This window comes from Equus asinus, chromosome 2, assembly GCF_041296235.1.
Source record: "Equus asinus isolate D_3611 breed Donkey chromosome 2, EquAss-T2T_v2, whole genome shotgun sequence".
Classification (NCBI taxonomy): domain Eukaryota; kingdom Metazoa; phylum Chordata; class Mammalia; order Perissodactyla; family Equidae; genus Equus; species Equus asinus.
The window spans coordinates 65,097,094-65,109,883 of NC_091791.1; the positions used below are offsets into that span (position 1 = coordinate 65,097,094).

General features: G+C 43.3%; 1 protein-coding gene across 24 annotated transcripts in view; it reads right to left on the reverse strand.

Annotated features, from left to right (window-relative positions):
* Nucleotides 1–12,790, reverse strand: part of KCNMA1 (potassium calcium-activated channel subfamily M alpha 1) — a 714,937-nt gene that overhangs the window by 205,731 nt on the left and 496,416 nt on the right. For all 24 annotated transcript variants that reach the window (XM_014836994.3, XM_014836959.3, XM_070491092.1 and 21 more), the window contains 3 exons: nucleotides 8,099–8,209; nucleotides 5,215–5,320; nucleotides 3,405–3,487 (listed from right to left, as the gene is read on the reverse strand). In XM_014836994.3, the coding sequence (XP_014692480.3) occupies nucleotides 3,405–3,487; nucleotides 5,215–5,320; nucleotides 8,099–8,209 (300 nt within the window). The remainder of the gene's footprint in view (nucleotides 1–3,404; nucleotides 3,488–5,214; nucleotides 5,321–8,098; nucleotides 8,210–12,790) is intronic.

A 12,790-nucleotide genomic window follows, 5' to 3' on the forward strand; every position in this document is an offset into this window, starting at 1 on the left:
GTTTCCACCACTGTATCCTGTGGTAGTGTGAAAAAGAAATCACAAAATGGCCACAGACTGTGTCCTGGCCATAAAAGAAGAGAGAGGTCCTGTGGTGCCCTGGTGATGGTGTGCGAGGATGTGTGTACTGGGGCTGGGGGTTCCGGAGCAGGGGTCACGAGCTTACTGCCTATGCAGGCATCTAAATAAAGCAAGCTCAACTCCTGGGGCCAACAGAGGTTTGCAATCTTACATACCCTAGGGACCAGCCTAGAAACAATTTGTTCTGGGTCCAATTCAACAAGATAACAATTTGAGACAATAATGAGAAATCAAACAAGCAGCCTAACAAATGATTCTAATTATCAGACACACATGACCACTCTGACAAAAATGATTTCTAAGCAGGGCTCTTAGGATGGGTTCAATGCTAATAGCATCTAAACGATGACTTTAAGGCTACTTAGAGATAAGCATCAAGGCCTTGTGGGGGTTGTAACCAGGTAGAAAATTCCCTCCAAACTGCCCTCAGTCCATACTCAGGATTAACCACTGCCTGCCTCCACCAGAATCCTCATTTCTGCTCCCTGTGACAATCACTGAGCTCAATGGGGAGTGGCAGGGAGCAAAGGAACAGAAACACCTGGATTCCAGTCCCAGCTATTGTACTAAGGAACTGGGTGATCTTCAGGAAATTCCTGGCCTCTCTGTGACTGTTTCCTCATCAGGACATTGGGAGCAACAGCACCTGCTTTATTTATTTCACAGGCTTGGTATGAAGAGCAAATGAAAGACCAGATGTGAAAATACTTTGAAATCATTAAAAGCTCTCTCCACGCGTAAGTTATGGTTTTTGTCATTACCGACTCTGTCAGAGGTGACATTGTACATTTCCTTCTGTGACAAGGAAGTCTAAAGAATGGAATTCCACAGAAAGGCCCACCTCCTAAGCCTAATCAGAAATGCAAGTACATTTATTGTGACCACCAGGAAACACTCTACGCTTCGTCCCTTTTTGTGCAAAGATGGAAAGAAGGGAGCCAGGGAGCAGCTTTGCTTGAAAAGCCACAACTTGTGAATTTAGGAAATGGATCATGCATAAGCCTTTCCCTGCACAAATTCACCCTGGGCTTCTGCACTTGAAGGATTTCATTTTATTTTAAAAAATGTGTTGTGTTGGCCTGTGCTTATAACTCAAGGACTTTGAGGCTCTGTCAGCCCTCTGAATTCAGTTCACAGCATCAGCCAGTTTTCTGCATTAGCTCATTTCAAATGGATCTTTGACATTTTAATTTCAAAAGGGGCAGACTGGTTTCATTAAACTAAGGAGAAAGGAGGATTATACAAATAAGGGAAAGACAGAGCCCATTTTTTAACCCTGAACTTTCCCTTTTCCTTTGCTGCCTGGGCCTCAGTTCTGATTCTGGTTAACGCATGGCTTAATTACATTTCTGACACCACCTTTGCTGTTATTTTTATGCCTTGGCATCATGCCAATCACCCTGATAACCTATATGTCTTCATATTAACCCTATTGCAGTCAGGGTTAAGAAAATACTGTGTTTAAGAGAAATGCCCATTTCAAAGCTATTATTCATTTCAGTTATTCACTTTTGAAAAACAAAACAGGGCTAGCCCCAAACTTCTATGTGGGATCAAAATGTTAAACTTCATCCTCTTTTGTTTTTTTATTTGCAAATTTGAAGATACTGAAGCCTAGTTCCTTAAAGGCTACATTTTTATCATTTAAAATGACACAAAAACGTGGTGAAGGATGGAAATCCTTGTTCAAGGAAAGGGCCAACTGACCCTAAGCTGAAGCTGTTGCAGTCACTTTCCAGCTGTGACTAGTGAGAGGGTGGACTAGGTGTGGAAGCATGTCCCTGCACCACCATCTCCCTGCAGCCTGGCAAGCCAAATGCTTACAAGAGTTTACACATCAACTTCCTTAAAATGAGATCACTAAGCCTATTGCCAAAGAAAAGCAAGTGGAAAGAGAACATTGTGCCAGATGTCGCTTGCCAGACACAAGGACCAGATGCTGAGGGAAGGCCTTGCTCATCCAAAACGTGCCAGAGGAATTCCCCCACCCCGATGGGAAAGATCGTGTCACTTGAGGCCACTGATTAAAAGCAAAGAAACAGAGATGCGAGCATTATAATGATGTAAAGGCAACCTCGCAGCCCTCCACCTCAGGTAAACTCCCAGGACACAGTAAACCAAGCTGCAGAGAGAGGGGAATCTTTGTCTGGACTGAAAGGATGGCTGTTCTCAATCAGGCAAGAGTTCCTGGGAATACAGTGGGAGTGAATTGTTTTCTCTTAGTTCATCTTTTCTCTAGAAGGTTCTCTTTATTATTCCCTCCCAGCTCTCTTAACTATTCTGCAATTTATGCTGAAGGAGAAATAATCCAAAAGGGCTTCAAGTATCTGGAGCAAAATATCTTAACTTTTTGGTCATGTCATAGTCACAAGATGTCTAGAATATGGGTCTATGAAAAGAACAAAAATGGCACGATTTTCTTCTGAAATGAGAAAAGAATGAGGAGTAGGAGTTGAGCGGAGAATGGCTGTAGATGGGTCAGGCATTTGCAGAAAAGGCATTGGGCAGTGTTTTCCAAAGTGTGCTCCCCCAGGAGATGTTCTGTAGAAATTGGGGGCATGGGTTGTGACCAAATAGGCTTGATAAATTCTCTGTAGAATATTATTGTAGAAATTCCTGTCAGTATTAAAAGCACTGAGAAGGCTTTCAGTGAACAAAACTATTTCATTTTGGGAAACTATTTCATAATCGGTCAACAAACTCCTCTTTGTGGGGAATATTCATCAATGTGCTATAGACACACTTGGAAAGTTCTAATGTGGGGCTCTCAACCTTGGCTCTAGTGACATTGTGGGCCACAGAATTCTCTGCTGTGAGGGATTCTCCCATGCATTGTAGGATGTTGAGCAGCATCCGTAATCTCTACCCACTAGACATGAGTTATCCCCTAGTTATGACACTATCCCCTAGTTATGACAACCAAGAACATCTCCAGATATTTCAAAATGTCCCCAGGGAGACAAAACTGGCCACAGTTAAGATATCTCAGGCCCACTCCTCCTTAGGAAACATAGTACCTTATTTCAGGCCTGCACTCATTTAAATCTGTCTCTCCTTTTCTAGTCCTGTCTGAAGTATCTCAAACCAAGACAGATGGTAAGCCCCAGAGCTCCCACCTGCTAAGGATGAGCTTTCTGTTGACGACGGCTTGCATCCTTGCCCTGCAGCCACCATAGCCTTAATTTCCCCAAGACCTATGCTTGTGGCAAGTTGTGGGGTGGCCTATGGGGGAAAGAGGGTCCCACAGAGATGGTGCTCTGCAGAGGACACAAAAGGGCTGCAGAGTGCCAAGCCCAGAGCCTTCCCGGCCTCCCTACAGTTACCTCATGATGTTGGAGGCATCTTCCGCATCTGGGTCAGCACAGTACTTATTGGCAAGGATTAGGCACGCATCTGCTGACTCTATCTAAGACACCAAAAGGAAAATCACAGAACAGAAACATATAAATAGCCATGCTTGGTTGTAGTTTCTCTCTGCTGACAGCTCTTAGGGAACCCAGCACCTTGCAAGGAAAGAAAAAAATAATCCTGAGAGATTACAGTTTTTGTCAAAAGTGTAGGTTGCAAGTTCTTGTTATGGTATAAACATTTCATCTGGTTGCTGTTGGAGGGTCCAACATGTACCTTGGTAATTATACTTTTCATTTTGCATAGTCTCTTACATGTAAGCTTTCCAGATTTCTTTAAATAACAATTAATTAAGCCTCAGTCCCTTCCTTGCCTCCTTTCCCCACCATCTGCACCATCATCTTAATTTTTCCAGTCAGGAAATGAGGTTAGGTGGGCTAACCCCCTTCTCTCGGGTTACCAAGTCAACTGAGTAGTTGATGATTCAGAAATTTAGACTCCAAAGTCCTTCGTCTAACCTTTTTCACATCTTCATTAACTGCGGAAGAAGAGGAAATGAGAGCCCTAAATCAGATAACAGCCCAGGGCTGTTTAGTATTCAGTTAGCATTCAGATATTCAAAAGACAACAAATCTACGTGTATGAAATGATGTGTTACAGATGAGCTCAAAATACAACCTACTGACTCATCTAAACATGAGCCAAAAAAAATTTACTCCTTTGAGGGGATGATGAGTTGTGCTAATAATTGTTTGCATCTAAATTAGGTCCATGAACAATAAGTATTTTCTCCAAGTTCTATAAGAGTTCACATTAGCTACAACTTGGATCATGTCTGGATAATATTAAGATTAACTGGACTCTAGAAGCATAAGAATTCTCATGCTAGCTCAGATCTGCAATCTGTCCTACTTGGTATGTCGTACTTAACAGGCCATTCCTGCAGTTGGTGGGAGGGCATGGTTTCTTCCATGGTATGTTACAAATTGTTTCTACTTTTCTTTAATAATCCAAAGAATTTACCCAAATCCTCTTGGGCTTACTCATGTTTGCCAGTTATATCATTTACTGAATTATGTGGTGATCACAGTTAGCATTTAGAAATCAGTGGATTCACAATATTAATCTATACCCACTCACATGCAAATATTGGACATGCTTACAAAACCTGTATAAAATGAGTAAAGTAGCAGATGCCCCTTCCTGTATAAGGTGTGCTTTATAAGAAGATTCTAACTTAGCAGGTTCTGGAAAGAAATATTAGCCCATTCTCAAGTGATATCAGATACCTGCATATTTAGTTTTGCACCTTTAGTCTTTGGCAGGGGAAAAGAAGAAATTCAAAATGTTTATGGCTTGGTAAATTTTTATTTTACACTTTATCCTTAATGTTCCTTTCTGATGCAAATAATAGATTTCAGAGCTACGATGAGTTCAATTTAAGTATTCAAGATGGGATTACTCGATTATTATGTTGTAGATGAGACTACTGAGTCCATACAACTGGTCTGCTTCCTTTGGCAATGCTGATATTGAGGGAACTAGCAAAGTAAATTTCACATTATAACTAGTCCAAGTGTGGAACACTTATAGGTGGTCTAGCATGTGCCAGCAGAATGAGGTCCCGGGACCAGTGCAAGCGTGATGTCAAGGCTGGTGGTATCTGACAACTCATTAGGGGTTTGGAAGTGACTCTTGGCCATCCTGGGAGGCATGTTCCCTTACCACAGAGTCAGACTATCCTCACAGATGGAGTAAAAGCAGAAGTCACCTCTTCCTTCTTACCTTGACTCTTGCAAGATCATGTGGATTGAGGACTGAACCCTGATAAAATTCCACCTGAGTAAAATGTCGTTTGAACAGAGCTTCAAGCTCCAGGTTAGGAGAAATGCTGTAGAGAAAGAAGAAACAGGCATTAATATAACAGACTCAGGCATTTCAGCCTCCATGGCCTCCCTTCTCTTGGATTTCCACAGAGGAAGACCTTGGAAAGGCTTTCACCTTCAAAGCAGCCCCCTTTCTTGCCATAAATAAAAGGCTCACACTCAAGAGAAGTAAAACTCCAGCCCGACAGAAAACCAAAACCAGCACCAAGCTCAAATAAAGAGGCTCCCAACCTTTACAAAGTCTGAGGTCTCTGGGGAGAAATGTCTTTGACTTCATTATGAATGGAATCCCTATTTTAGAATACAGAAACTGAGGTTGTGACATCAGGATTGGCAGAAGGGCCCCCTGGCAGAGCCTCCTGCCCCTCCCTCCATCAAAAGCCTCTTCTCTGCTTCTCTACCTCATGGACTTCTCCCAGGGCCTGATTCAAAAACATCACCCCAGAGCAGCCACATGTAGAGTTAATTTACTCTCAGTACTGCTCTTGAGTCACACATGTGAACTCCCACTGGAGGACAAGAAGTAAAACACTGATTGACCTATTCATTAATTTGTTAATTCTGCAGGGATGGAAAATATCTACTCTCTCTATAGGGTAAACTGCTAGGCCCAAGGAGACAATATTTAGTTAGAATCTACTAGGTGCCAAGGACTGTGTTAATCAACACTTGTCTAACATTTGTTAAGTACTTAGTAATAATAATAATTGGTAATGTTTTTGAGCATTTACTATGTGGCAGACACCATTCTAAGCACTTGACAAGTATTAACTCATTTAAACTTCAAAACAACCCTAGAGAAAGGCATGTTATCAACCCAAAGCTTTGAGAGCTTAATTAACTGGGCCATCTTCCACAATGCTGACACTGATAGATGCAGGGGACACAAAGATGAATCCTAACAATTGAAGCATCAGCAGCCAGCTTGTTGATCGAGACTAAAGCAGTAGGTAAGAGAAAAGCACCTGCCTGTGCAAATGCAACCGGTCTTCCAGGTCCATTACAAGTTAGGCCTCTTTTAGGAAGCCTGCCCTGGTAATGCAAGAATTGACGGTCTCTCCCTAATACATACGTCCCATGCAATTTTGCCTCTTGATTAAGCAGACTTCAGTCTGTTAATAAATGATCAATGTTGTGGTCTAATATCTTGAAATGTGTGACCACTACAAGGGCAGAACTCACACATTATACTTCTCTTGAACCTTCTAAACGCTCAGCAGAGGACGGGCTCCACAGCTGGTAATCAGTGGCTAAGCACTGTTGGATCTGTAGGTTCTGCTCCTATGCCTATGGCCTAGCTGGTCTTTTCAGAACTTAGAGAAGTCAGTGCTGAGAGGAAAAATGTTGGTGCTCAAACATGGTGGCCAGTTTGGTATTCTGTGAACAAATGCCAAAATGAAGGAGAAGCACAGAATGGAGCTTGTAGGGAAGTCAGCCTCAGTGAGCTCTCAGAGCAGGACTGAGTTCTGGTCAGTCAACCCCATATCGAACCAACACCAATATGTGAGCTTTTGTCCCCTGGCAACTTGGGGCTAGAGCTGGCTCCATGAGTGCCTTGTCCCCATAAAAAAAGATGGTGTCACCGTCAACATGCCTGAGCCCTCCAGCACATCCCTGTGGCACACTACCTTTTACCTAAAAGGCAAAGCTTAAAAATCTCAAAACATTCAGTGGATGGAAGCTATCTCGCTTTCCTCACCTGTAAAACAAACATGGTAAGAGCTACCTCCTAAGTTGACAATACAGCCTAATATATTTTATCTTTCACATAATAGCTAACATTCATTGAGCACTTACTGTGTGTCTGATTCTGCTCTGCATGCTTTATATAGATTACTTCTGTTCATGTCACAACAGCCCAAGGAGGTAGATAGAAACCGTTATGATCTCCCCACCTTATGGATGTGGAAACCGAGGCTCAGGGAAGCTAAGTAACTTGTTCAGCAAGTAATTGGTTGAGTCAGGATTCGGATAGAGGATGCTGAGTCCAGAGCATGTGCTCTATTGATTAAAGGAAGACAGTGCGCATGGTGTCCAGCAGTGTCCCACACTGAAGGGCTCTAGGAACGGCAGTTGTTATTGTTATTATTACCTTATCCTCTGCTTCCTCTTGTATTTGCATCTTGCTTGGTCATTATGTCACTCCTGCAGTCATAAAGCGTCCACACCACATAGCTAATAATTCCACACCAGACCCTGTGGACACACCTGGATCGCACAGATCCAGACAGCTGAGGGGACAGTATGACGTGTTTGACCCATAATGAACTCTACTGTTATTTGCCAGAATTGCCTCCACACAGGCAGGTGCTGCTGTCATCACTGAACTAACGTGTTGCTTCCCTTTCCATTGGTTCCATATCGTCTTCTCCTATGAGGGCGGTAGAGATGGTGCTGATTCAACTCTGCCCTTTCCACAACGGTGCCCCACTCACCACCTACAGACACTCAGAGAGGCCCCTCAGGGTGCCTGGTTGGGTAGAGGGTCTCAAAACAGCAGGGGGTGGGCTGGCCCAGTGGCGCAGTGGTTAAGTGCGCACGTTTGCTTCAGCAGCCCGGGATTCACAGGTTCAGATGCCAGGTGCAGACATGGCACTGCTCATCAAGCCATGCTGTGGCAGGCGTCCCACATATAAAGTGGAGGAAGATGGGCATGGATGTTAGCTCAGGGCCAGTCTTCCTCAGCCAAAGGAGGAGGATTGGCTGCAGATATTAGCTCAGGGCTGGTCTTCCTCAAAAAAAAAAAAAAAAAAAAAACAGCAGGGGCAGCAGGGGCCTCTTACTTGTGAAGAAAGACAATCTCCACGTTGACATCATCCCGGTCCTTGTGTAGAAAGTCCTTCAGGAAGTTGGAAACACTCTCCAGAGTGATGTGTCCACAAACCACAATGTGCCTGAATGGGAGAGGCCAGTTAGTGGAGGCCAACCCAGTGACGACCAGGCACCCACACCCAGCAAGACAGAGGAAGCAAGCAGCTGCAGGGAAGCAGTCATCTCCCCCCAGGCCTCAATAAAAGCCCAGCTCCCATCCCCAGAGGGCTGTGAGGCAAAGCTGCGGTGCTGGCAGGTGCTCAGAGACTCCTCGACAGAAAAGGCATATGGCTTCTCACCTGATGCTGCACAAAATCCTATTAAAAGCCCAACCGTTTGGCCAAGTGGTTTTATGCATTTAACAATAAGTGACATAATGCTTGTGCTTAAATGCTGCATTATCAAGTCTCTTGAAGATTCATATCTCTCCCTTTCTGCCCACAAAGCGTCCTCCCGGGAGATTTACCGAATGAGTCTTGGTTTATGACATAGAGCTTATCAGGTAATGAGATAACAAATCTTGCTGAAACGATGATTTTGTGTGTAAGAAAGCGGACTTTTATCAGGGTGGCTAATGTGCGGCTTGACACATTATGGGCTCTGCTGGCCATAAGCAGTAAAAAGGAAATTTTGCATTTTTCTGCCATAACTCCTCCGACAATGGGGGCATGTAACACTTTACAGTAAGTGAGCATTACTCAGGGCTAAATGAAGATGGGATGCCTATGGAATGGGAGATCGTGCTGCAGGCTGCGTGTCCCCAGACAGCTGATTCCTTAGGGTGCCTAGGACTTCCACAAGAGCCAAAGGAATTCACCTCAAGATGAGGAGAAGCTAAGAAGGGAGGAGGCTGAAATTGTTTGCCCTGTTCCAGGGTGGTTTGGACTTCTGTTTCTGGAGATGGTAGCTCCCCTTGAGGAAATGAGCCTTTCTTCCAGAACTGCTGAAACAACAATCTCCCCAATATCTTTGCACTCCTGGACTGATTTGACTTTGACACCGGGCTGTACTGTGGCTGCTTATGTTCGATACACGATGCTCGATTGAGAGTAAGCACTTTGGTGCAAGAGTCAGCCCCATGACCAAAAGCTGGGGACTGACCTTGGAGATGAAACCCACTGGCTTCTAGTAAAGAGACTGTAGCAAAGGGCAACCCAGGTCCCTGCACCTCTCAGGCTGAGAGTGATATAGGCTGAATCCCTGGCTGGGCAAGTGGCAAACAGGAAGCACGTAATTTCGTGGGAAAAATTTAGAATGGCCAGGCCCCTTGCACTTCATAATTGCTCTGTACACATTCCAATAAGGCAGAAACTCATTGGCTGGAGACTGCTCATAATAGGAGGCAGTGATGATCACTTACGCAATGTTCCTTTAGATGCCATTACAAGAGCCTGCCCTTTCATTGTAATTTGGTGCTTGACTAAGTATGTGAGAATAAGGCAGCAAACTCATTGGTGAAAGGATAATGATGCAGAACAAAGAGTAAATCAATAATATGCACGATGCAGTTAATAATATCACCATTATGGACTGTTATTTTTACGGCGCTGCCTTAGCAAATGGGCAAGCAGAGGCCATCATGGGGAGGGAAGAATGTCAATGAGCTACCTCAGAAGAGAGGTTTTACCATGATAACTTTGCTCTCTAGCCAGTACCAGGTAGGTTGAGCAAGATCCCTTGGTCACCCATTCAAATTTTATGCCCAAAACCCATATGGCTAACTTCCTCCTGAAACACACAGTATGTCAGAATATACAACGTAAATTGAACACTTGGATTATATACATTTTTATCATGTCATATTTTAAAATATTTCTTGTGGTATATGTGCATTTATATGGACAAAACAGGCTGAAAATGAATTTTCATGTTCTGAATAAGATTTCTGATGCTGCATTTGCCAAGTGTGTTCAGAAAGTGACCAAGAAACAGAATCTCTGTCTTGATTTGACCTCTCCACAAATGACGGTGAGGGTGCTGGGAGCAATTCTAACATTTTCCGCACTTTCTAACACTTTCTAAGTTTCTAACACAAACTTCCATGATTTAGAACAAAGCCAGCATAAATCCAACTATGGGCCCCTCTACAGGACAGTTAAGTGGTTGGGGCTCTGCCCCTCACCTGGATGTGAAAGTAAGCCAGATTTGGCTCGTACTTTGCCACCAAGGGTGTGTGTGATCTTGGGCAAGCGACTTATGCCCATTCAGTAGATGAAGGAGCCGAGAGGTTAATACCACCCAGCCAGCCTCCTGCACCAGGCATTGCAAAACTCAAAGTTCTGTACCAGCATAAGCCTGGTTATTATTCAAAACTGGACTCAAATCAATGATAAGTCCAGGGAAATGCCTGAACATCCATCCTTTCTATTCTCTATGAAAAGAAGTGAATGAACATCTGCCAGCATTCCCTCTTCCTCTTCTGAGATCATTCATCTCTAGGCCAGAGGTGTGAGAAGTGAAAGGGAAGGAGATGAGCTCACCCTCCCACCCTTGAATCAAAGGCTCAGCCAGCTGATTTATTCAGCCTTAGAAAGAGTCAGGGTTCTCTTAGTTGAAAATGTGCTGGGTCCATATAAAATATATTCCACTGCAATCAATATTATCCCTTAAGCCTTTAATTAGCTTTCACTTCTCTTAAGAAGTAGACAAATGCTGGCAGGAGAGAGAAGAAAAAAAGGATTGACCTTTCTCATTTGGTGCTAGCTGTCCAATACCATTCTAGACAATTGAAAATATCTATCTTTTAGCTACAGCATGATTTCTGGGGTGGAGAACAGTCTTTATCAAAAAGGGAGGAAAAAATCTTCCTTCAACATAATCGGTATTTTTGCTCAGAAAAAGCGAGATTGATTGAAAGCAGATTGCCTTCTTGCCCCAGGAGAGTTATTAGGTACATTATCACGGCACCCTTGGAGAACCCATATTGTTCCAATCTGTCCTATATCTGATTTGAAGATTTATGGCTTCCTCCTTTTGTGCCAATAATCATTTCCGTCCATTTTGTTTTCCATACAGTGAAAGTTATCAAGGAGCCCACATATTGAAAATGTTTGAATGCAGTTAGAGTTGATGGATGAGGAGAAGTCGCCTCTCTAACTCAGCATCTGCATTAGAAGATCTGCTCCTACCAGCCTGTGTCTGTGTCTAGGAATGCTGAGGGCCTACAGGGGCCTGAGGGATGGATGGTGAAAGGGGAAAATTTATTTTCCAGAAATATCCTCAGGACACTTGAACTTTCCAGGGGCAGAAGTTTTGGGAAGGATACTATTTCAGGGAGAAGAGAAATAGAATTTCTTGTATCTCCAATGACTGAAAATATTCTAAGACTGAGAGCAGGGTATGCCCACCTTGGAAACAGTCATGGTTGTTTGTGGTGCATGATTTGAAGAATGCCAAAAAGATCCTCATCCAGAATTATCTCTGTCGGGTTCCATGACACCTACAAATCTACTGTGTAAGATTCATACTTTGATAGCCCTGTGTTAGCTCAGGTCAGACACTAAATAACTAAATAGTCTTGGGCTAGGTACCAATTCTGCATCTTACAACTATAAAGTTAGAGTCTCTGAGGGGCTGGAGCTAGTAGCTGATTCATGAAGTTATCTTGAGGATTTATTTAAATAGATAATACACGTGAAGGGCATGGTGAAGGGTCTGGCTCATTGTAAGTATTATTAAATGGCAGGATTCATGAGATATCTGTAAATCAGTGTGTAACAGACATTAAGTGCTCTGTGACCTTTAGATTCTCACCTAATCCTCAAACAACCTTGTGTTCCTGCTATCTGCATCTTTTCAGATAACTTCTCTGAACTTCAATTTTCTTAAGTCACATGTTTGGCATCTCACAACAAGTAAAAGCCACTTGCCCAGGATGAGATCCAGGTTGCTGACTCTAATTCTCACTAAGACAAAGGTGATATAGAGAGAGCAAAGGCTTGAGTATTTCAGCTTCTGCTCTTTCATGACAGGCCAGGCTGGGTCAACAAGAGATTCTCTCGGACACGTGGTGGAGGGGCTGTTGAAGGGGTCCTCAGTGGGCCAGGAGAGAGGCTTAGCCTGCGGACTGAGGTGGACAGAGATGCACCTCACTTAAAGCATCACAGCACTGCGGCATCACTAGATTCTGACTACACCTAGTCAGCTGGACCAGTGGATTCAAGACAGCAAAGGCTGAGTGACAGTGGAAACTCTACACCAAGTTTTTAACTTAAGCCACACAATTTGGCAAGCCAAGGGGCTACAACATGATGCAAATGTCCATTTTAGATATTATATGCCATGTCCAGCTTAGGACTTCCTCATCAGCCCAAGGATCCAGAAGATAACAGAAAGCTAAATGATCCGTTTACGGTGGAGAATAATTAGGAAAGTTATGCCATGAAGGTAGCTAAAATTGTTTCCATCTGTGGCTCTGAATTTGAATTTTTTAGATTACTAGCAATCTTAATGACTGATTTCTAGAGGGCCTGGCAACCTGGTTTGTGAAGATGGCCAACAAACCTAAATCAATAACTATTTCTGTTCTGACAGATCAAAGTTTGATTAAAGTTTGATTAAAATCAAAGTTTGATTAAAGTTTGTCTAGTTCTGTGAACACGTCTTTCTTGGGATAAAATAATATTAACGGCTTGCATTAAAAGATCCATCTCAGGGGCCGGCCC